The sequence below is a fragment of the Palaemon carinicauda genome, chromosome 5 (assembly GCF_036898095.1).
Source record: "Palaemon carinicauda isolate YSFRI2023 chromosome 5, ASM3689809v2, whole genome shotgun sequence".
NCBI lineage: Eukaryota > Metazoa > Arthropoda > Malacostraca > Decapoda > Palaemonidae > Palaemon > Palaemon carinicauda.
The window spans coordinates 105,664,938-105,691,078 of NC_090729.1; the positions used below are offsets into that span (position 1 = coordinate 105,664,938).

At 43.5% G+C, this 26,141-nt stretch overlaps 1 protein-coding gene across 1 annotated transcript in view; it reads left to right on the forward strand.

Annotated features, from left to right (window-relative positions):
• Positions 1–26,141, forward strand: part of LOC137641382 (RING finger protein 17-like) — a 1,982,860-nt gene that overhangs the window by 1,928,659 nt on the left and 28,060 nt on the right. Inside the window, exon 35 of the mRNA XM_068373901.1 lies at positions 21,328–21,502. Coding sequence (XP_068230002.1) covers positions 21,328–21,502 — 175 coding nt within the window. The remainder of the gene's footprint in view (positions 1–21,327; positions 21,503–26,141) is intronic.

A 26,141-nucleotide genomic window follows, 5' to 3' on the forward strand; every position in this document is an offset into this window, starting at 1 on the left:
AGACATCGTATATCAACAGGGGATGCATGTATTAACGCGCCACATAGCTATCTACACCCCGAACAGAGTTAATGCTTCGGTGTGTAAAGGCGGAGAATAGCTGGGAGCCGTTCCATAGCTAATCTCATCCGTGGCTACTTTTGGTACTCGAGACGTAAACAAACGGGCGCCATTGCTTAAATGACGTCACGTCCGTCTTCATCCTGAAGCCAGTTGCTTGCCGATCACCATGATACAGCAGAGCAGGGTGGGACCTAAAAACTGGACGAAGTAGCAGGGAGGGTCCATCAGGACGCCATGGCTATCTCACCCAAAAATAGATTTTTCGCTTCGCTCAAAATCCGTTTTTTGGGCTCAAGCCATGGCGTCCTGATGGAAGAATACCAGAGAATCAATGTATCGTGGTAGATTTTCCCCTATTGGTAAGTGCCAAGGGCTTTGAACAATATAGCATAGTAATCTTAATAAAGAACCGTAGGGAAGAATCTTCCTGCCCCCCTTGGCAGTGAAGTTCCCACGGGCCATGCCGAGATCAAAGTGGTTATTGAAGGGCTATTCACCTTGTTAGAAGAACCTGAAGAACTTGGAGACGAGACTGAATGGTTGGCATTCGTATCGGAACATTCTGGAAGGCAGACAAGTGGTGGTTGGACACTGTGTGCTGAGAAGGTTGGTTTCGTCTCCAGGGTATGAAGAGTAAGTATTCGTATTGGAATATTACGTTGTAAGAGTGAATATAAAATAAGGGTTAGGACCTTAAAATCTCCATGAACCATAAGGAAGGGGATAATAAAACTATGACAGGCATGTATTTCATAGTAAGTAGGAGCGGATTGAGACGCACAAGTAATAAAATAGGAATTTTATTTCACAGTTGCAGAAATTAAATGAATTGCAGCAATAAGTAAAGTTAATTTACAGTAATTATAATGTACATAGTAATAAAGACTTGCTCTTGAATCTGAAAGGGAATTTCAAATTTATTAGTAGGCACTCGTTCTCGAGGAACGTTAGTCTTTAATTAAAACACATCATGCTCTAGGCATGCGGCACTTGTGTGACGACTATGACATTTCACCTGGGATAAGAACAGTTATAAGAAAGCACTAAGTGCTTTCGACATCACTATGTATCGCTCGAGGGTCAACATAGGCACCCGAAGAGTTAGAGTCCCAAGTAACTCACTGTTCTATGCAGAGTTAGGTGCAGGTTTCATAACACTACCTGCGGCTACCACAAAATGTTTGACTTCGTGAACTTGTTTCGCATAATGTTTGAAGAAAACACGCGAGGACTTCCAGCCTGTGAAGCTTTTAAGGCTTTCGAAGTCCATACTCTGAAAGAAATTCAGAGACGATGCAACTTTTCTAGGATCGTGACCGGCGGGTGTACTGTCGGGATCCGCTCTGCGAATGAAGTAGGTGATTTTCGCTCTTAGTTGTTTCAGTGACAGGTCGCTGCCCGATGTTTCTCCTTTGAAGAGTTGACCTCCACCAAAGTTCGAAGTCCTGCGAAGATAGACCTTGAGGCTCTCTACTGGGCATAGAGAGGCATCTTCCTTCAGGGGGCATATTCTCCAGGGGCCCCATCTTTTGGTGGGTAATTCGTTTTTGGCGAGAAACGTCGGATCCGGGGAGAGGGTAATGTCTCCTGAATCAGTAAACAGGATATGACCCTCTTCTCTTGATAATGCCACTATTTCGCTGACTCGGGCTCCTGAGGCAAGAGCAAAGAGAAATATAACTTTCTGAGTCAGATCCTTGAGAGGGCATGAATCATTATCCAAGTTGGAGGCGAAATGGAGCACCTTGTCCAATGACCAGGAGATCGGTTTCGGTGGGGGTGCTGGGCGTAGACGAGCGCATGCTTTCGGCAGTTTATTGAAGATGTCGCTGGACAGATCAATTTGGAAGGCATACAATAGTGGTCTAGTCAAGGCCGATTTGCAAGTTGAAATCGTATTGGCTGCTAATCCCTGTCCATGAAGGTGAATGAAGAAGGACATGCAGAAATCAATTGTGATTTCCTTAGGATTTTTTGTCTTGACGAAAGAGACCCATTTTCTCCAAGATGATTCGTATTGCCGTCTTGTGGATTCGGTCTTGTATTCCTCGAGGAAGTCTAGACTTTTCTTCGAGATCCCAAACCTCTTCTTTGCGGCTAGGGAGAGAAAATCATGAGATGAAGGTCCTTGACTTTCGATGATGAAGCGAAGACAGTCGACTTCTGTACTTGTTGGGAGAGAACTAGGCCCGGGAGAGGGATCAGCTTGGGCTGCAGCTCCAGGACCAGGGGGTACCAGTTGCTCCGGGGCCACTTGGGAGCCACTAGGGCTGCTGTCCCTTTGAAGGTTCTCAGCTTGGAGAGGACTTTCAGCAGAAGGTTGGTGGGAGGGAACAGGTAGATCTTGGACCATCTGTTCCAGTCCAGTGACATGGCATCCACTGCTTCTGCCTTGGGGTCCTCGTACGGGGCCACGTACCGAGGAAGTTGATTGTTGTCGCTCGTTGCGAAGAGATCTATCTGAAGTTCTGGGACTTGGTGAGAGATGAAGGAGAATGATCTTGCGTCTAGAGACCATTCCGACTCTATCGGGTTTGTCCGAGATAGAGCATCCGCTGTCACGTTGCGGAATCCTTGTAGGTGAACTGCAGACAGGTGCCATTTCTTCTTCTCTGCCAGACGGAAGATTGGGAGAAGCACCTGATTTATCTGGGGCGATCTTGAGCCTTGGCGATTGAGACATCGAACTACCACCGAGTTGTCTAGGGTTAGACGAATATGGATCGAGGGAGGCTGGGAGAGTTTCTTCAGAGTTAGAAGGACCGCCATGGCCTCCAAGATGTTGATGTGAAACGTCTTGAACAGGGGAGACCATGTGCCTTGAGCCTGTTTTTGGTGGGAGTGACCTCCCCAACCCTCCAGCGAAGCGTCCGTGTGGATGTTGAGTGATGGAGGTGGGTGTTGAAGAGGAATGGACCTTTTCAGGGCCTTTGCTTCCGACCACGGCTTGAGGAGAAGTCGAAGTCTGTTTGGGAGCCGTCTCTTGAGGTCTATTCGAGCGATGGATGCAGAACGTCTCCAGACTCCCGCGGCATCCTTTAGCTGTGCACGAAGCACTGGGTTTGTTACTGAGGCGAACTGTAGAGAGCCTAGAACTCGTTCCTGCTGGCGTCTTGAGATCCGCTTGGATTTCAGTAGTCGCTTGACAGCCCCTGCTATTTCCTTCCTTTTCTTCTGGGGAATGGAAAGGCGGTGTGACTGAAGGTTCCATTGGATTCCTAACCATTGGAACTTCTGAGCTGGAGAGAGGCGAGATTTCTTCACGTTTATCTTGAATCCCAGGTGTTCTAGGTACTGGGTGACTTTGCTGCAGGATTTTACACAATCCTCGGGCGATGGAGCCCAGACTAGCCAATCGTCGAGGTAGGCCATCACCTGGACGTCTCGGAGGCGGAGCTGTTGTACTATGGCGTCCGCCAGCTTTGTGAAGATCCAAGGGGCCACATTGAGGCCGAAGGGCATGGCCCTGAAGGCGTAGCTTTTCCTTTGGAGTCGAAATCCTAGGTAGGAGGAAGCGTGATGGTTCATTGGAACGTGCCAGTAGGCATCCGCCAGGTCTATGGAGACCGTGTAAGAACCTCGAGGCAGAAGGGTCCTTATCTGTTGAAGAGTCAGCATCTTGAACTTGTCGTTCGCTATGAACTTGTTGAGGGGGGATAAGTCCAGAATGACTCTGAATTTGTCGGAGTCTTTCTTGGGGACACAAAACAGTCTCCCTTGGAACCTGGTGGACTTTACCTTCCTTATCACCTTCTTGTTCAAGAGATCTAGGACATATTCTTCCAGAAGGGGGGTTGATTGTTGGAAGAATTGCTGGAAGGTTGGGGGTGGTTGAGTCCAACTCCAGCCTAGACCCTTCTTGACGATGCTGTGTGCCCAGGGATCGAAGGTCCAACGATCCTGGAATTGGAGGAGTCTTCCTCCCACCGGAAGCACTTCATTGCTTCTGGTGTCCCGAGGGCTTACTGCCTCGGCCGCTAGCTACCTTTCCTCCTCTGCCTCTGGAGGGACGGCGAGACGCGTCTCTGCCTGCACCTCTGCTTGGGCCTCTACCTTTGGGACGAAAGGTAGTCGTCTGTTGCTCGAAAGCAGGGGTGAAAACCGGTGACTGTGACAAGACCGGTTGGGTGACCAGCTGAAAGGTCTGCTGTGGCTGAGCTGCCACTTGGGAGGTAGCGGGTCCCGGAAACTGACGTCTTGGTTGACGTTGCTGGGGTTTCTGTTTGGAAGATTTCCTCTTAGGTTGAGGTCCGTCGTCCTGAGAGGATTTCCTCTTTTTTGACATGCCCCACTTGTGGAGAAGGTTCCTATTCTCCGTGGCGGGTTTGTCGGTGATCTCCTTCACAAGGTCAGAAGGAAAGAGGTGTTTACCCCAGATGTTGGAGTAAATCAGCCTCCGGGGTTCATGTTTCACAGTGGCACCTGCGAACACGAATTCACGACAGGCTCTCCGAGCCTTCATGAAGTGGTACATATCCTTCACCAGGGTTGCCATGTGGGATTTGGCAAGTACCATGTAGTGGTCTGGTACTCTGGTGTCACAGGCCATGATGTCCAGTTGGACCGGGTGGGACATGGATGCTGCGAGCCTCTCCTTCGTATCTTGTTCCCGACGAAGGAGGTGATCGTTGAGTTTCGGGAGGTCTTCATTAAACTGACGTCCGGCGACGTCAGGATCTAGCTTTCCCACCACGAAAGTATGCTGGATGTCCTTCCAGTGTCGAGCGTCGGGGGGAGTCACTATGGAGAAGGGTCTGCACTCCTCCAGGGCAGGCTTTTCCCTCTTCCACAGCCTTGAGGCACGCAGCGAAGGCCTTTTCCATGAATGGAAGGACTGCATCCTCGGGTGCGACGTAGGTAGGGTGCTTCTTGCTCAGGGCCGGAAGCTTAGAGCAGGTAAAACCCCTACTTTTAAACGTGTTGGCTAGCATAGCCTGGGCCTTCGCGAGATCGAACACTATCTCCTCTTTTGGTTCGGTCTCTTCTTTAGAGGCAGGTTCAGAGCGAAGCCGGACGTAACAGTCCGGGTAGGCCTCGAAGTTTGGGAAGAACTCCACGTCTTCCAGGGGGACCGTGCCGATCTTGCCGCTGACGAAGATCCTGCCGGTCGCGATAACCATATGCTCAGCATACCTCCATGGGTTGGCATGTGAGCAAGCGGGGAGATCCTTAACCGAGATCTTCTTCGGTTCTTTGGATCCTATCATGGACCTGATGAACTCCTGATTTTCCTTCAGCCTGTCGTCCATGATGGCTTTAATCATCCGGAGCATCTCTTGGGTGGATGGCAAGGGTTCCGGGGTAGTGGAGGTAGACGGGAGAGACACTTCCGTCGGTGTAGGAGTAGGGGCGGTGATGGAAGGAGGAGCGACCTCTTGCTCCGACTCGGTGTATTCCACCTGGTCCTCATCATCTTCAGCACCTTGAGCCATAAGGGTTTTCTCCGTGTCCTCCGAAATATCCGACATGTGTTCATCATCTTCGGAATCCAGGCGGCACTCGTGCATGGACTGGGCCATGACTACATCTGGTTCCACCGTAATTTGGACAGTGGGGATCAAATCCTTGGGCACCACAGAATCAGGGGAGGCCTTTGGGAACAGAAGTGACCTCAATTCTTCAGTGGCCAGGTACGGTCCGGTGGCATTCTTCTGGAAGCCACACACCCACTTGCGTAGCTTCTCCCGAGAAGTGTCCCTGACCTCCGCTGAGGGAGGGTTATGGAAGGCATCAACTAGGTGAGCCTGGCAGACCGTACAGTTCAGCAGGTCCCAGAATTTCAAATCCCCTTTCTTGTTAGCACAAGGGGCGTGAGTCCTGCAAGCCGTATGCCCGTAGAAGTGCGGGCGTTTCACAGCGCAGAAGTCGAAGTCACACTTCATCTGCTCCTCCTGTGGAAGAAAGAGAAAATGAGTATGGGGGGAGTCATAAGAATGGCTCTTAAGCTAAGTTAATATTAATCATTAATTTTAACTTGATAAAGGGTGTGATGCACAGAGGATTGAGATAGTAAAGAAACATACTCCGTGCATCCCGCCCGGCTGGTTACCGTAAGCTTCATCCTTGGATAATCCGAGGTGACCGAAGGCGCAGGATAGAATTCCAGTAGAAGTCCATAGGGCAATGGAATTCCATGGGAATTGCCAAGGATAAGTTTGGGACTGAGGCCACTCAGTCCCAAATTAGGGGGCTAAAGGATCCCCAAGGGTAACTGCTTCCGGCAACCAGCCGCGCTAAGATACACGCAGCATGCTGGAAATCTGAAGAATGCAAAAGGACAGCATGATTACCAGTAGAACAGTACCAAGGTACTGATCCATTAACGTAAACAGGCCATCTGGTTGCAGTGTAGGGCTATCAATATCAGATGATAGCTAGTAGAAGGGGGTGCAAGTCGTCTTGACGCCTCCGGAAGGTTCCGGCAGACCTCCGGCACGCCGGAGGCCGCTCCATCAGAGTTTCTGGCATTAGGACAGACAATATAAGTCAAGAGTAATACCAGGGTGGCGTCCGCCGGTACAATGGGGGCACGCCGGCAGAGGGAGTGGCGGCTCCGGCAGCCGGAGGATGCCAGATTGGTGACAGTAACAAGGATAGTTATAGCGGAACCGGGTTGCCGGCAGTGGATGCCGGCACTCCGGGGGCCGGCCGGCGGGCGGACGGCCAAGCTATGAGGAAGGGGGAGAGCCATCGGCTGGAAGCCGGCGGCAGGCGGCAGTCCCCCGGCACACGGAGGACTGGCGGCCATGGGGGTATGGGGTGAGTCACCAAGGTAGGAGGTGGGTATCGCCGACAGTGGAGGCGGCAAGGGACCGGCACCCAGATAGTGAAAGAGACAGAGGGAGGGATGTAAGGAGTCCAGCCATGGACTCCCAGACATCCCCCCCTGAGAGGGTGTACCCATGATAGAGGCTGGCTCTATCACCCAGAAGCAGGGGCCGCAGAGGACCGGGAGCTAGGGTAGCCCAAGGGAGGGCTAGGGGACACCCAAAGAGGGGGAGACCCCTGTATACAGAACACATCCAGTGGCTAACCCCATAGGACACTATGAAGGGTATATGTACCAGAGCGGACTGTACACAGAAGCTCAAGGTAGCCTTATCACTCCACCCTAAGGAGGAGTTGTAGGACAGGGGACAGATGGGTATAGACTAACCTAAGTATAGGCTAGGCTATACAAGAGATAGGTGGGGAGGGGAGAAGAGAAGAGTCTTCCATGGAAGGGGTTCTGTACCAGAGTGGCCACTAAGGAAGGGAGGACACTCCCTAACCTAAGGTAAGGCAGCCTGACTGAAACGGTGCATGGGTACAGTTTCAGCAAGGAACAGAATTACCCTTCCAAAACCTAACCTAGAGCAGGGATGAACGTCCTGAACTAGGAAGGATAGAAGACATATGGCTATCGCAGGACAGTCGTAGACTTAGTCCTAGCAATAGAGGAAAGACTAGCCGTTCCTCACTCTCAGGCGCAACCCTAAGGGGGTTCATTCCCTTAGGGAGGACAGAGAGGCTATAACATACTCTGGTAAGAGCTTGATCCCCTTACGTGGTAAGGGGAGCAAGGCTACACAGAGGGAATGCCCAAGGGCAGGGGGATGAAGGAAGCATATAGGGGTCCTACATGTAGGTTAGGTTAGGAAGGCACACTAACTAACCTATCCCCTATATGGTCCCTGAAGGCGAAAACACTTGCATCACAGTCAATAGTATTGTAAAATAATGCCACTATCTTCATAAGTAAGCCTAGGATCACTGATAAAATCATGCATGAACACTAATATATAGGCGCTCTGGCCTGGGGGCTATAGTAGCCAACTGGTATGGGGTCAATCGATGACCGGTAAAAAGCGTCAAAACACGATATAAAAGTTCCTAGCTATGAAGACTAAATAAACTAATGTTATCGATTAGTAAATAAGGCCGGAAGCGTTGTTGTGGCTAACTAAATAAGGCATGCAGAACAACAACGACGCCATAAAATGGCGGGTCCGGTAGAGGCACAGCTCTGCCACAAAACAACAATTATCTCGAAAAGTAATAATTACTTTACGGTCAGAGCTTAACTAAACAATACTGGAACCTTGTACTCAACTTTCCAGAAGAAGGCGAGGCCGAAGGTAGCGACATGATAAAGATGCAAGGTGATAAAGATAGCACAGGGAAAATCCGTCTAAGTAAGGTGAGCTACTGTACAAAGGATGAAGACGGACGTGACGTCATTTAAGCAATGGCGCCCGTTTGTTTACGTCTCGAGTACCAAAAGTAGCCACGGATGAGATTAGCTATGGAACGGCTCCCAGCTATTCTCCGCCTTTACACACCGAAGCATTAACTCTGTTCGGGGTGTAGATAGCTATGTGGCGCGTTAATACATGCGTCCCCTGTTGATATACGATGTCTTAAAAGGGAAACCTTTAGGATACTCGCTCCAGAAGTTAGAATTCTGTGATAACCTGTGGTTAAATTCTCTGGGAATATCTTAGTAGTTATTTACCCAAGGAAGCTACCAAAAAGGAACCTTCCATCAGGACGCCATGGCTTGAGCCCAAAAAACTAATTAGACGTTATCATCAATATGGATATTTTAGTCACTTTCTGGTCAAGCTGTCACACGGAATGGTCATCCGACCAAACCATCTATACTTCTGTGATGGAGATGTTAATAACTGTTTTTAAAGAAATAAACTGTTTTGAAGTTAACTTACTTAGACTTATTCAGAAGAAGTAACCTGCCAAGTCTAAACATTACACCACATTGAAGAGACATTTGATTGGAAAACTAATGTGTGTTTATAACAGTACCACACTAACACAATCACTGAATCTTATATGTATAAATGCCTATATCTTCATTTCGTAATATAACACTAGGAACTCTTATTATATCATGCAAAGTAAACAAGAACACTTAGGCTATCGAGCCTATGGGCTAGGCTAGCAATCTAGCATAGGGTTCGGCTAACTGCGTTCGCCGAAAATGAATACTATCGGCATAATATAACTAATTCCTAGCAATGAAGACTAAATAACTAATGTTGATAATTAGTTATAAGACCGGGAAGATTATTCTGGCTAACTAAATAAAGCATGCGAGGCAAACAACAGCGTCGCACCATGACGCCTCCGGTCGGGGCAGAGCTCCGCCACAAAACACAGGATTTTAAGATAAAAAGACGTTACTTTACGGCTGGAGCTTATTTATACAGTACAAGAATATGGTACTCAATCAGAAGAAGGCGAGGCTGAAGATTGCGACATAACGAAATTACTTAGCGAACACTGGGTAAAACACCTAGTCAGAGACGCTACGTAAGAAGGAATGAGGATATGGCGCGCAACGGTGACGTCAATCAAGATGGCGGCTAGCCATGGCGGCCGGATGTTGACATCGCCGAGTACCGTAACAGTAACGAAGGAGGAGAGTTTTGTAACGGCTCCTCCCATACTTGCCACACTCCCCCTCGAAGCGTGCAGATAGCTATGTGGCGTGTCAAGCATACGTCCCCTGTTATATTATGATATCCTAAAGGGAAACCTTATGGGTACTTGCGCCAGAAGTTAGAATTCTACGAAACCTTTAGTTTAATTCTCTGGGAATATCTACTGTAGTCAAATATACCCTTAGGAAGCTACTGAGAAGGAACCTTCCATCAGGACGTCATGGCTTGAGCCCAAAAATAGTATATTAAACAATACTTTTTGTTATTGATTTGTATGTGCATCAGCTGATCTGATCACAGCTCCCAAAATACTTAGATCGTTAAAATACACCCGAAATTTAAAACAAAAGTACATACATTTATTTTTTTTATTATAGCACAATTAACTGTTTAAATATTAATTTTCTAGAAGGCAATAATGCTTCCGAAACGAAATCGGATATTTTAAGCTATGATTTTAGAGAGAGAGAGAGAGAGAGAGAGAGAGAGAGAGAGAGAGAGAGAGAGAGAGAGAGAGAGAGAGAGAGAATCAGTGTTGAAGAGCAATCAAATGCACTGTTGTCGTTTGTTTCTTTAAAAGAAACAATTATTACCAAGATATTTATGTTTTTAGTTTATAAAATAAGCTGTACTTCTGTTCAAGCAAGTATAGAAATAAAACAATTTGCGAGTCTCAATAATGATTATAACTACAAATTCGTCAATGAGATTATGTAAGCATGACGTCTTACCACCATCTCTGCAAAATACGTAGGCATACACAATCCTAAAGGAATGTTTTTACGGTAAAGATGAAATTGTTTCTTTTTATTTTACTTAAAGCACAACTACAGTATATGATTATACTGAACACATTATATGTTGTTAAGTCAATCCTTCCAAACTACAATAGCTGTTTATTTTCTTTTTTTTTCTTTTTTGTTTGATAGTGGCTGTATGCGTTTATACAATGATTATACTGTAATTTTACTGATGATACTTTAATTATCTTTTATTTTTCCAGCCCATTGAAGTAGATGATGAAATAAATATAATTACCGTAGATGTGGTGAAACTAAAACAATTTTTAGGGCCACATTCGGTAGGATTTCATTTAGCCTTAAGACCTCCTGCACTAGCTTTGAGTGAGACCAAGTTACAGGGCTGAGGAGTTTACTAACTTACTTAAATTCACCATGAAGTCAAGAAACATTGCATTTTTGTTCAACAAAAGTGCAGTTAAGAAACAATCAACTATATTTCCTGCACCAATTCTTTTTTGGGTGATGCCACACTGGTTCACAAAGACACAATTAAAAGTTTAACACATAATTAATATTTAAAGAACACAACAATCATACAAGTTACGTTAAGAATAAAAAATATAGAAAAGAACTTAAATAGCAAAACAAGAATTCCAGAATATTCTTATGAAAAGGTTACTAGAGAAAATGGGGTTCATGGCCTCTACATCTAAATTCAATGTGTTCATTTGTAAAATAATCTTCTCATATTCCAATTTGAATGTGTTCAAATCCTCTACTGTATGACTGCGAGGGACTAAATGTGTTAATTTGGACATAAGTCTACGTTTCAATTTTTCCTTATTATCATACTTCTCCTTAAGCTACTGAATAATTGGCATTTGTGACGGAAAAACCTCCTATGGCTTTAAAGGCATTATCCCTTAAACTAGCTCTGAGTGTAGAAAACTTAATCTCATTGAAATATCCCTATGATCGTGAACTAAACTGTTAAATATATCCAAAAATGCAAGCCATTGTTCTTCCCCACCGGTAAATTCAGGTATCTTAATTGCTGGGAGTTTAGGGGGAGGGAGAGGGTTAATGAGAGCCGAAGGAGGAGGCAAAGCGGGCCGTTGATTTGTATATCCCGTGTCAATCTCGCTCATAGTTTCCTGTGTAGTAACAATAGCTTTCCTTACACATCTAGTTATTGCTCTAAAGCTTCTAGATAATTTGTCAAATTCACTATCCTGTGAAATAATAGTCACATTCTGTGACCAACTATCTTCAAAACGTCATAGACCTTCAGTAAGACAATGTTCATACATTACGAGGGTCGATTTTGGTGTATCGGTATCACCAATGTAGCTACCTGCCTCATCAAGCAAATCTTGTAAGGAAATAATTTCCCCTTCAATAACTACCTTAATCTTGGAATCCATTGTCTTGTTAATGGATCAATAACAAACTTTCACAAATATCAAAAAATGTATGGCAAATTATCTAAACCTGACTGAAATATAACATCCACTGAATGATAATTTGACCACGTGCTCTTCATCAATTCACAAAATACATCTGGTCACGAAAAACCTAAGTTCAAAAATGGCTACGAAATTCAACAAGAATTTCTTCACGGAGTAATCACTAAATATGAACAATAATGTATCATAAACAACAGATTACTTGGCAAAATACTCCAATTAATTCAATACCTTACCCTGCTCGCCAAATGACTTTGGATACGTGCCAGCTATACTAAAATGACTTTGAAGCCAACCATCACCAACGTGAACTTTATCGCAAATTATCTTTTAACATCCAAAAAAATCTTTTGTGAATCGTTATGGCATCCGGTTCGTTCGAAGGACCAGCTAAGAATGTGGTGAAACTAAAACAATTTTTAGGGCCATATTCGGTAGGATTTCATTTAACCTTAAGACCTCCTGCACTAGCTTTGAATGAGACCAAGTTACAGGGCTGAGGAGTTTACTAACTTACTTAAATTCACCATGAAGTCAAGAAACATTGCATTTTTGTTCAACAAAAGTGCAGTTAAGAACAGTCAACTATATTTCCTGCACCAATTCTATTTTGGGTGATGCCACACGGGTTCACAAAGACACAATTAAAAGTTTAACACATAATTAATATTTAAAGAACACACCAATCATACAAGTTAGGTTAAGAAGCAAGAAAATTAACATATTACTGCAAAAAATTAACAAAACGTTACATTACTTCGATAGAAAAGAACTTAAGTAGCAAAACAAGAATTCCAGAATATTCTTATGAAAAGGATACTGCAATAGCGACGACAATTCACTAGGTGATGGAGCTGGATTCTTACAAGAACTTCTTCTATTACTTGCCTTCGTAGAGTTAACTGCTCAAAGAGGCCTAGCTTCACCTTTCCACCCTGGAAGAAAACTCGGGAGGAGTATATGGCATCATACAGTTGTCAGATCTACAAAATTACAGGGTTACGTAACAAAACGTCAATATAAAAACAAACATCAAGTGCTCTAAACGTAACCCAACATACACAAAAAAAAGGTTTCGTCCAGAAGGCAAGCTTAAATTACTGGCATGTGCCCTTACAATAAGAAAATAATATATATAGTCTCCACAGGAAGAAGTTTGACAACACTGTGATGATACGTCATCTAATTTTATATGGATGGATAAAATTTGCAAAAAAGTGGTTTATTACTTTGAATATCAATGTACTAATTTATACCAACTCATAAATCTAGTTAATTTAATAAAAACAACTACTGTGGAGCAAAATAATCATATATCAACATATTTAAAAAGAAACTGGGAAACACCCCCAAAACAAGTACTCATAAAAACTAGGGGAATTTTATTCCAGGGGAATAAATGGCAATTTTTGACAGTAGATAATAGCTTACTGCACAAAAGAGACAGCACTCACAAATAGTTGCATCATGTTTCAGGAAAACCCGTAGGCTATGAGTGGTCTGAACGAAAACACAGAACACTTACATAAAGGGGATTTTGATGAAGGAAAAATCTATTTCTGGGGAGATACCTGTGACGCCCGGTGAAAAGGGTCCTTCTTATCTCTTTTCTGATATAAATACTTCCAAATATACCAGAGAAAGTTAAAGCATGGAATGCAGAGGTTACTACCCTCGCGCGAGCACCCTAAGGGCGTCATGTATAAAGAAAGGGCGTGTGAAAACCACTATTCACAGGTCATCTTCCATTTAGATCAATCCTTCATCAAAATGGGGAGCCGCCCTAACGGCACCAACCGAACCCACCTGATCCACTCAGCGACGCCTGCCTCTACACATCCTTCCACATGAGATGGCTTGGAAAGGAAAGGGATGGGGAAAAACCAGGGAAGAGTTTCACCGGGCGTCACAGGTATCTCCCCAGAAATAGATTTTTCCTTAGTCAAAATCCCTTTTCTGGGTCGACCTGTGACGCCCGATGAAAATGTACCAGAGAATGCCTTCCAAGCCCACAAATCAACAGGTTAAAGTAAAAAACGTTATGTATAACTGGATATTACTATATTAAGGCACGTAATGCGACAGATATAAACATCAAAACCTCATCAAAATATAGGTAAAGCAAAAATATATGAAACCTTGGATGGAAATAGTACCCCCTTGTTCCCTGACAAACAAGGGGCCAGATGAGCGCGATGCAGTCCTCGCTAAAAAGGCCCGAAGTGTAGCGACAGGATACAAAGAAGCATCTTGGGGCAGAGGAATAATTTTCCAGGGGGACCACCTATTTTGTGGGTCCTCATTTTTGGCTAAGAAAGCTCTATCTGGAGAGAGTAGAACTTCTCCTGACGGGAGGAAATCTAGGTTTTCGGGATTACGGGAGAGAGCTGCTAATTCCGAGATTCTAGCACCTGAGGCCATGGCCGTGAGAAATAAGGTCTTCCTAAGAAGCGATATGTAAGAGCAGGATTCGTTAACAGTGTCTGACGCGAGCTTGAGGACGTCGTTCAGAAACCACGAGACCTTTTGTGGACGAACATAAGGTCGAAGCCTAGCACAGCCTTTTGGAATGGATGAAAAATAGGAATCTGCGAGGTCAATATTGAAACCCACATAGAAGATCTTTTTCAAAGCTGATTTGATTGTGGTTATAGTACTAGCTGCGAGGCCCTTGTCAAAAAGGGACCGAAAGAACGAAATGGCCAGGTTCGGGGTCATTCGGAGTTTCATCTGAAGTTTTAGAAATTCCGCTAGCTTCTTAACTGCCGAATCATACTGCCTAATCGTGGAGTCTCTCTTGTCCGATTCAATAAAGAGGACATTTTCCGGGTCAATATTTGCATCCTTATGGGCTGCAAACTTCATGAAATCCACAAAGTTAGGGTTTCCGCTATCCTTGAGGAATCTGACACAGTCCGTGTTTGGACCACTTGGGTCAGCTTGGGGAATGGGATCCGGAACGGGCGAAGTTTCAACTCTAGGAGGAGAGGAAACCAGCTGCTTTTCGGCCACTGAGGTGCTACCAAGGCCACCTTTCTGTGGAAGGAGCGTAGCTTCGGTAAAACTTTCATCAGAAGATTCACCGGAGGGAATAGGTAAATCTTCCTCCAACGGTTCCAATCCAGGGTTAGTGCGTTCATAGCACAAGCCTGAGGGTCCAGGTTCGGGGCCACGTAACAGGGAAGTTTGTGGTTGAGCTGTGTCGCCAACAAGTCTACCTGGAGACCTGGAACCAGTCTGGAGATCCACCGGAATGAATTCGTGTCTAGGGACCATTCTGATTCTAGTGGTTTTGTCCTGGATAGTGAGTCCGCTATCACGTTCTGGACTCCTGCGAGGTAAGTGGCTGACAGGAACCAGTTCTTTTCGTTTGCCAAGGTGAAGATTGTGACCAGGATTTGATTGAGATTGGGAGATTTTGATCCGCCTCTGTTTATGCAGTGAACTACCGCCGTGCTGTCGGAGACTATCCTGATGTGAGTGGAGCGTGGAGGGGATAGTCGTTTTAAGGTCAGTAATACTGCCTTGGCCTCCAACACGTTGATGTGGAACTGTATCATCGCAGGGGACCAAGAGCCCTGAAACATCTGGTGTTGGTAATAGCCCCCCCCCCCCCCCCAACCACTGAGAGATGCGTCTGTGTGAATCGTCACTCGTGGAGGAGGGAATTGCAGAGGAACCGATTTGGAGAGGTTCTCCGGTTTTGACCATGGTTGGAGTCGACGAACTAAGATTGGAATCTTCGATATCTTGTCTCGTAATCGGGTTGTAGCTCTCTTTCTCCAAACTCGGTTGATGTCTTTGAGTTTGGCCTTCAATAAGAGGTCTGTCACTGAAGTGAATTGGAGTAAGCCTAGAACTCTTTCTAAGGCTCTTCGTGAAATATGTTTGTTCTTGATGAAGTGTCTTGTCTTCGAAGCTATCTCCTTGACCTTTTTGGGAGGAAGGGATAGTTCGTGACTTGTGAGGTCCAATCTGATGCCTAGCCATTTGAATTTGCTTGCTGGTAGTAGGCGAGATTTCTGTAAGTTGACTTGGAATCCTACCTTGTGCAGAAACTGAACCACTTTGGTTGTAGCCTTGTGGCAGTCTTGAATCGTCCGTGCCCAGATGAGCCAGTCGTCCAGATAAGCGATCACCATGATCCCTTGGCTCCTAAGCTGTTTTAGCACCGTCTCCCCTAGCTTTGTAAATATCCTGGGAGCAATGCTGAGGCCGAACGGCATCACTTTGAACGCATAAGACTTCTTGCCTAGGCGGAAGCCGAGGTAAGGAGAGAAGTTTCTTGCTACTGGGACGTGATAATAGGCGTCTGTAAGATCGATAGAGGTGGTGACGGCCCCCCGGGCAAGTAAGGTCAGTACCTGAGAGATAGTCAGCATGCGGAACCTGTCGCAAAGAATGTAAGAATTCAGTTTGGACAGGTCCAGGACCACTCTCAACGCCGATGAATTCTTTTTTGGAACCGTGAACAGACGGCCTTGAAATTTCAGTGACCGTACCCTCTTTATTGCCTTTTTCTTCAAGAGGTCCTTGGCGTACTCCTCTAGGATGGGAGTAGGCTTCTGGAAGAAGGACACTATCGGAGGTGGAGAACCTAGTGCCCATTTCCAGCCCAGGCCTTTTGAGACTATACTGTGGGCCCAAGGACTGAAGGTCCACTGGTCCCAAAACTGGTACAATCTCCCCCCTACCGGATTCGCTTCATTGCGTGGGGTTGAACTTAGCCCCACGTCCTCTTTGGAAACCTCTGGCTCTAGGTCCGCCTCGCTGGCGGAACTGACCTCTACCCCTGGTGCCACCTCTAGGGTATCCTCGAAAAGAACCCGAGGTCTCGTACGCCTGATTGAAGGCAGGGGAGGTCATCCAAGATGTTGCCGAAGTTGGTTGGGTACCTTGAGGAGCCGGGAGGAAGACAATCTGTTGAGGAGGGGCGGCTTTAGCCGTAGAGGCAGTTGAGGAGTGAGGGCCTGCGGAATGATGGAGTTGGCCTCTACCCGTCTTGTAAGGAACATAGGACCTTTGTTTTTTCTTTGGGAAGGGTTGACGAGGCATGTTCTCAAATTTACGCTTATTTGAGAGGCCCCATCTAACCTGAAGGTTCTGATTAGCCCTCGCTGTGTCCTGGAGAACCTTATTGACTTCTTCCTGGAGGAGGCGATGAGTCTGTTGGGTTCATGCCGAATAGAGGCTTCTGCGAGAACATGCTTCCGACAATTAGTTCTCGCAGTCCAGAAGTCATGTAGGTCCGACTGGAACGACTGCAGGAGGTTCTTTGCCTGCACTCGAAAGAGTGGCTCGTCGCTGTATAAGGAAGCTATCAGCTCTGATGAAACTACCGAGTTGAGAGTTCTCGCCAGCCGGCTTCTCGTCTCAAACTCTATTTTCAATAAGTGGTCTGGGATCTTAGGGAGTCTTTCCGAGAAGAGAGAGGAAGCGCAGTCAGGGTCTAATTTACTCACCGTAAACGTAGAAGAAGCTTCGTTCCAGAGCGCCGAGGTGCCAGGAACGAGGAGAGAGGTGGGATCCATTTCCTTAAGGGTCGGCATGGGGGTGCGCTCCTTAACTGACTGAATAGTCAATTCCGCGATCTTGTCAGTAAGTGGAGACGGGATGGACGGAGGAGTGATAAAGATTGTATACGCTCCTTTGTGGGGGGTTAACTTAGAATTAGTACAACCCCATTCCGCCAGAGTACGGGCCCAGACAGCTTGGGCCTGCTCTTTCGGGAATATTATCGTCTCCTTTGGGACCTTGTCCATCCGTACTAAAGCGTGCTCACGTAAACGAACAAAGCCATTGAAGGGGAACTGGAGGTCCGGAGGGAAGAACTCCAGATCGTCTAGAGGGCGGGTCCCCAACCCTTCAATCATAAGCGTACCATCCAAATAAGGGGCATGCTTCGCGAACCTCCAAGGGTTATTCTTATCGAAGGGTGGAAGCTTCGATGCATCAGGAACTGGGGACGGATCAGGGTGAGACTTGTCTCTTATGAGGCTAGCCACCATGTCCTTTAGCTCTGATATGACCCCGGAGTGTCTTTGCAGCTTCGACTCCACCATATCTTGAATGAATTCCAAGGTTACTTGGAAATCCGAGGAGCTACCTGCAGCGGGAGCCTTGGACTTAGCGGACTTACCCTTCTGTCCTTTTGGACGAGGAGGGGTGCGTGAAAGCATTGGAACGTCAGGGGCTGAGGAAGGTCCTGGGACCGGGGATAAAGACTGTGGCGAAGCTGAAGTATTGCTTTTTGGTTTAATCTTACGAATTGGCTTCACCTTGGGACGGACCGAGACGGAACCTTCCCAAGGAGAAGCCTGAGGTTTGTCAAAGCCGTGGAAAGAGGAAGAGGAGGAAGGAATAGGGGAAAGAAAGGTTTCTGCCATATCCACACCACTCACCTGCTCCTCCATTGGTTCGGTGTGAATGTCCAGGGATGAGATGTCTCCTGAGAGCAGGTGTTCCTCTTCTACCGTAAGGGCCGCCCTGATACTCTCAATGATGGGGGCAGCTTGATCAGAGGTACTGCGGCCGAGGAGGAACCAGGGAATAACCGGGAGGCCATGTCTGTATCATGGAGGTAGGGGCAACCGGTCGGGGCATTTCGTCCGAAACCAGACACCCAGGAGCGTAGGCTGGTCTTGGCCGTCTGGAGTGAATCCTCGTCAGCCTGAAAAAGGAGGGGGTAACTTAGAACGGCAGACGGCAAACATTACAACAGAAAGGATTAGGATAATACCTGAATATGCTGCGTTGCCATATAAAAGCAATAGAAACACAAGCAACCAAATATATAAAGTGGAGCCTTAAAAACTAGCATGCAGATAACATCGCTAACTTACCTCATCATTGAGGAGAATGGATGAAAGCTCATAACAGAGCGCACATGCTTCCGGGAACCAGATCATATAGGGTGATTGGCCATCCTCCTGGACAAAGGAGATCGCACAGTGGGTATGCGACCGGCAAACGTCATGGCCTACCGGATCGAGAAAGGTTGCGGAACAGCCCTTGGCAGCACAGCGTACTTTCTGTAATAAAAAGGATCAATAAGTACAAAATTTCCTACGGGCTTTACTAAGTAAAATAACAGTAAAGACAAGGAAGCTTATAGATGATGTGCCAAATTGAGGTCGTGTAACTAAAGGAGCCGGAGCTCCGTCGTAATTACTACAAATTGAAAATGATAAAGATATACTATGATAGATTCTAATATAGAAAGTGCATATGTAGGAGCCGGAGCTCCGGAGTAATTACTTTTTAACAATTATGGCTTATGTAATGGGAAAGCCGGAGGGCGATGGAAGCCCGGCGGCTATGAGGGGGGGGGGTGTTTGGTAATAGATCCTTAACCCAATGAAGGGATACGTTAACTGGATGTAGTAATAAATCTCCATAGCACTCCAGGAGGATGAGCTGGAGAGTAAAAAACAAAAAGATACATCAGATTTGTGTGAATGGAAGGCCGAAGCCGGAGTCAAGTTGCGGAAAGCCAACGAGGGAAGGATTCCCTGTCGAAGGGGCGCAAAAGGTAATAGGTAATAAGCGTTCCCAGATAGGTTGAAACTCACGGCAGAGTATGAATAATGTTCCGACCCAACTCCCATGCTGGAGCGAGGAGAGAGTGGAACTAAGTGGGGGTGGGTGGGGGGGGGCATAAGGCCGCGCAAGGCAGGCCGATACCTAAAGCGACTCTAACACGAAACGGATCGAACACCGACAATAAGCCAAGAAAGATCGTCGTAACCTTAAAACAATCACGTGTATAACGTAGTCATCCCTAAGTGAGACAGAGAGAACGGGCTCCTGAGTCTATAAGAAAGAAAACGAGAATCCCATTCTCTCGGACTCGTCGGTTACGACGGTCAATCTAACAAGCACGAACCTCAATAAATAAAGCACATCTGTCCGAAAATAACAATAAAGACTAACAAAGAATAGTGACGGGAATACAGTTCTAAATATAATATAAATCAAATGATAATAATAAAAGACCTACCGAATCGGCGGTACTAAAGTGTAATGAAACCCCTGAACGCTATTTTTCGTTAACAGAAACGGACTTGTAAACGACTAATAAGTACCACACAAAAGATAAAGGTTCAAACAGAGGCATGGAGCCTACAATCTTAAAATAAGATTAAAATAAAATTACTTAAGATTAATGAACCTAACAGATAACAGTACCAAAAGGGCAACGAAAAACAAATAGAAAACGCACTGAGTGTACACAATAAAAATGGCCGCATGGACCACGGAAGGCACAAGGCCGAACGTATTAAAAAACACTTCCTATTACTTAACACTACTTGCCCGGTACTAGAAAAAACTGTCAAAACAATCTGTGGTACTTAACATTGGTGCAGGAGTAAGGAGAGCTTCAGCCATGATGAAGAAATCCACAAAAACAGCTAAAAAGTGAGACACAAAACAAAGCAATCGTAGTTAGTACAAGTCCAACAGAAGGATGTTTAGATGGCGCTCGAGGCAGGCGTCGCTGAGTGGATCAGGTGGGTTCGGTTGGCGCCGTTAGGGCGGCTCCCCCTTTTGATGAAGGATTGATCTAAATGGAAGATGACCTGTGAATAGTGGTTTTCACACGCCCTTTCTTTATACACGACGCCCTTAGGGTGCTCGCGCGAGGGTAGTAACCTCTGCATTCCATGCTTTAACTTTCTCTGGTATATTTGGAAGTATTTATATCAGAAAAGAGATAAGAAGGACCCTTTCCACAGGTCGACCCAGAAATACAGTTAAGCTATACTGTAGTTATATTACTGTGCATATATCACAGTGATATACACTACAGTATCAGTGAGTATTAGAGTACAACGACTCTGTAAATATTTACTTTGGCACAATACTGTACTGTAGCCTTCTGTCCAGTACGTAGTGTACATGTGCGCAAATATACTGTACCTATGATTAGAATCTGTTGTAGAAACCAAATTAGAACAATATTAGGCAGTATTTACTGTGTTAATCATCAGCTCAGGTACCTGCTTGTAGTAAGGGGCAGTGACTTTTTAGGTTAGGAGTTAGCCCACCCTAGTGCAGCATTTATTCGTGAAAATTCTCTTTTCACGGCTGTGTGTCACCTAACTACCGTGAGGAACGAGGGCCGACTGTAATCCATTTAATGGGATAGGATCCCTATCCATAATGAATTCAGCAAACTGTAATATCGATTTGTCATTTCAGTGCATAGATCATAGTTTTCCTTGAATATCCTTTATATCTGTGTTGAAAAAGACTGCATTTACTACAGATTTATTATCCTGTGTTACAGGAGTCAATTGAAATTGGAATTCACTTGATTTTTCTTGGTTTTATATGTTTCCTAAGTAACCTCTTTCACTGTTTATATATCTTGATATTTTGTCATGTTTCGAATTGTTATAAATTGTTTATAGATTATGTGCCTAACTCAAAGCTTAGATGTTCTTAGGAATTCACCTTAGCTTACAACTAATTGATAATTTTCAACTGGCTGGTCATTTCAAGAAATACTGATAAACTTGACAGTTTAATATTTTGTTTATTAAGTTTTTGAATAACTAGTTAATTTGAAGCTGTTTTTCACCTTAAATTTTTTTTGTTCTTTTAATGTTGCAGCTTGCGGGAATGCCCTGATGCTGGCTTAAACATTCCTGCTATGGCAGTTGGTGTTAAACTTCACAAAGTGATTCCTCCTGGTGGCAATGGAAGTATGTGGTCTGAAGAAGCCATGAAAGCCATGATAAACTGTCTCATGAATACAAATGATAATTGCTTTTGGGCTTCAGTAGTGGTATGTTATTCACAATTTCAATGTGATCTAGTAAATTAGCTCTTCCATTTTTAAAATCACTAGATGTTTTTATTGAGAAAATTTATCACATACATTAGTGTCTCCTTTAGAAATGTGGTTCATTGTAATGCAGTTGTTTACACTGCCAGTGACCGTCCATTGACCTTTTTTGTTTGCTTTATAATCTATAATTTGTTTTCCAATTTTTATGCTATTTATTGCTACTACTGTATATTGATAAATATTCACACATGGTTTTACATTTTTACGTGGTAGTAATATATGCAAAAAAAAAAAAAAAAAACTAAATAGATGCCTGCATTTTAGAAATAGAAAAACACTTCCTAATACTGATGAATCAGGGTAGTGTTCTTGGCTCATTAGTTTTCATACTATATACACATGTGGTTTGGCCTAGTAAACATGTTTGTTGCTTATTCAGATGTTACTCTCTCTGCATGAATTCCATCTCTTGAATGTAGAACCTGAAAGATATCCAGCTGAAATTAGTGCATGGTGCAAATTATAGGGAATGAAGTTAAGCCATAGCAAACCTCAAAGTATGATTGTAAGTATGTTGAGGACAGTGGCTGGCTCCTCAATATCCGGATCTCGGCATTAACTCTAGGTGTGATTCTTGATAGCATAGTTACTTTCGAGAATCGTACCTAGTCTCTTCTTCAGTTGCTCAAAAGATTGGTTTGTTAAGAAAGTCTTTTAAGATTTTTGGGATCAATCTATCCTGAAGGAGTGTTTTAATTCTTTCATTCTGCTCTGTTTCAAGTATTGATCGCCTGTCTGGTCTTCAACTGCTGAATCTCTTTATAATTTTTAAGGGAAGGAATTTATGGTCTATTAAATTTCTCATTCCTGATATTGATATTATTCTCTGGTTCCATCGTTCCAATAGTTTATTATGCATGTTGCATAAGCTTTTCAAAATGCATTTCCAATCTAATTAGAAATATATTGTGACCAGTCCAAATCAAATGAAGCCTTTCCCTTACCTTTGACTAAGGTCAATGATGTCATGTCTAGCTTTTGTTCGTTATATTGTACCTTAACTTGCAATGAACCTATTGCTTTAATGTTAAAACAACTGTAACCCTTTAAGATTATTTGTAATTTATATGGTACAATTGGTATATCAACTGCTGTGTTAACCTACATTTTAATTGGTTTACCATTTATTACCCCTTTTACCATGAGCTGAGTGTTTGCATCTTTGTTTAAAGAATTTATTTGAAATCCGAAATCAGTTTCTGACTAGTCCTGATGATCATGAGAATGTTCTGTACTTCTATCGTGGTCGAACCCAGAATCAACTGCAGTATTTATTTGCTTTGAATATTTCTGTTTAGGAAATCTGCAAACATTTGAAAATGGCATATCTCTCCACTATTGTAGCATGTCCATCTTGTAGTAGGGCATTTTCTTGCTTCATAACCAAGGCGATCGTTTTTATCATGCCGATAACATTTGTGTTTTTATACTGTTTCTGTCTATAGGTAGGATTTTTTTATATCTATGAACATTGGGGTTTGATGGTTCTCATTGTCTCTGATTAGAGATGTTTCCTTTCTGATTTTCCTAGCCGTTATACTATGATCTTACCTGACTTATTAGAATATTTTCCATTCTATTTTGTCTTTTGGATATATCTAAGACTTGACCTATATTTTGCTCTCTCTCTCTCTAGGGTTTCCTTCTCTTGAAACAATTTTTTTCTGAGCTCCTATGATGTGCAATTTTTGAATAGAATATTTTTAAAATAAAAACTCACATGTAACAACTGGATTTTATAGTCTAGCCATTTAACTTTCATCTGACCTTTTTCTCTGAACTGGTACCATTCAATGAGTATTTTTTGGCTTGGGGAGCACATACTGCTATAAGAACTAGAATTGCTTCTTTTGTATGATTTGCTGATTTAAGGTTTTAAAAGCTTCATAAACCATTACCTGTGCCATGCAGTAAAAATGCTTTCTTTCTATGCATCTTTTATATTACCTAACACCTCAAGATAAATCTTAAAATCTTCAAACCAGTTATTGCATCTTGTAGCCATAAAATTTGAATTTGCTGCAAGTAATACTGTTTTCTATACAAATAATATTGTGAAGAATCTTTGTTTAAACTAGGCTAGACTTTTGGAATTCTGATGTGAAATCTGGGTTTGGCTAGGTCTTTGCATTTGTTCTACACTTTTTGCCTTATTGCAACCAATGAGTACCTCTAAATCATTTAACGTGCAGCATTCAACAACCTTACATGTACCTAGTTAAATATGCCTCAAACATTCTCCACGGTGACTTAGTACTAAAGATGACTTTCTTGGAAGATATGTTGTCATGGATGATGCTTCATCTCCTGCATAAGTTCCTTTTTTAGAATTTCCAGTCTTGTGGGTAGAGGTTAATAAAAACTTTATGCTCCAATAATACACTATTGAAAATGGATTACATACTTGCAATGGTAAGGTTTCATTGATATTATTATTATTATTATTATTATTATTATTATTATTAGCTAGGCTGCAACCCTAGTTGGAAAAGTAAGATGCTATAAGCCCAAGGCCTCCAACAGGGAAAAATAGCCCAGTGAGGAAAGGAAATAAGGAAATAAATGAACGATATAAGAAGTAATGAAAAATTAAAATAGAATATTTTAAAAATATTAACAACATTGAAACACATATTTCATATATAAACTATAAAAGGACTTATGTCAGCCTGTTCAACATAAAACATTGGCTGCAAGTTTGAACTTTTGAAGTTCTGATTCAATTACCCGATTAGGAAGATCATTCTACAACTCTGGCACAGTTGGAATAAAACTTCTAGAGTACTGTGTAGTATTGAGCCTCATAATGGAGAACGTCTTACTATTAGAATTAACTGCATGCATAGTATTACGAACAGGATGGAACTGTCCAGGAAGATCTCAATGTAAAGGATGGTCAGAATTGTAAGAAAAAATTTTATGCAACATGCATAATGAACTAATTGGACGACGGTGCCAGAAATTGATATCTAGACAGAAATTGATATCTAGATCAGGAATAGGAATTTTAATAGACTGTAAGTTACTGTCCAACAAATTAGGATAAGAATCAGCAGCTGAAGACTAGGCAAGAGAACAATACTCGAAATAAGGCAGAATGAAAGAATTAAAACACGTCTTCAGAATAGATTGATCACCGAAAATCTTGAAAGACTTTCTCAATAAGCCAATTTTTTGTGCAATTGAAGAGGACTTAGAACTAATGTGTTTCTCAAAAGTATATTTGTTGTCGAGAATCACACCTAAAGTTTTAAAAGAGTCATACCGAGTTAACGAAACATTACCTATACTGAGATTTCGGATGTTGAGGAGTCACTGTCCTTGACCTACTTACCATCATACTTTGAGTTTTTTTAGGATTCAACTTCATACCCCATAATTTGCACCATGCACTAATTTTAGCCAGATCTCTATTAAGGGATTCAGCAACCCCAGATCTACATTCAGGGGATGGAATTGATGCAAAGAGAGTAGCATCATCTGCATATGCAACAAGCTTGTTTTCTAGGCCAAAGCGCATGTCATGTGTATATAGTATGAAAAGTAATGAGCCAAGAACACTACCCTGTGGAACACCAGATATCACTTTCTTATACTCACTATGGTGCCCATCAACAACAACTCTTTGAGATCTATTACTTAAAAAAATCAATAATGATAATAAGAAACGACCCACCCACTCCCAACTGTTTCAGTTTGAAAACAAGGGCCTCATGATTAACATGGTCAAAGGCAGCACTAAAATCAAGGCCAATCATACGAACACTCTAACCACAATCAAGGGATTTCTGTATAGCATTGGAGATTGTAAGAAGGGCATCACATGCTCCAAGGCCTTTACGAAAACCAAATTCAAACTAGGGAATAGATGATTACCTTAAGCAAACCTATTAAGACGTTTTGCCAGAAGACGTTCAAAAACTTTAGATAATACGGGAGTTACAGAAATTGGGCGGTAATCAGTTGGACTTGAGCCACCACAAACACATTTACATAGTGGAGTTACATTACCAGTTCTCCAACAAGTGCTAAAAGCTTCTCTTCTTTCTAACTTTCGCAAAATAACAGATAACTTTGGAGCTAAGAAATCTACAGTCTTTATAAAAAAGAAAGGAAAAATACAATTTGGGTCTACACCTCCATACGCATCAAGGTCCATCAACAGAGCTTTAATTTCACAAGATAGGAAAGCTAAACTAGTTACTTTAGCCTGAGGAAAACAGGAATGAGGAAGTTCAAGTTTTTCATCACTCTGTTTACTATCAAAAACATCAGCCAAAAGGGTTTCCTTTACCTTTGGACAGTGAGTGACTGGGCCATCTAATTTAAGTAGAGGAGGAATTGTTGCATCTACACCAAAGAGTGCAGACTTAAGGGTAGACCACTATTTATGTTCCTGGGTTGTACCAGGAAGGGTTTACTTTATGGTTAAATTGTATTCATTTTCAGTTGAAGCATAAACTCTCTGAGCAAAGACTCTAAGCTGGGTATAGTTATTCCAGGTCAAATCTGATCTCTTACCCTTCCAAAGATGATAGGCCTCCTGCTTCTCCAAATAAGCATGTCTACAATTATC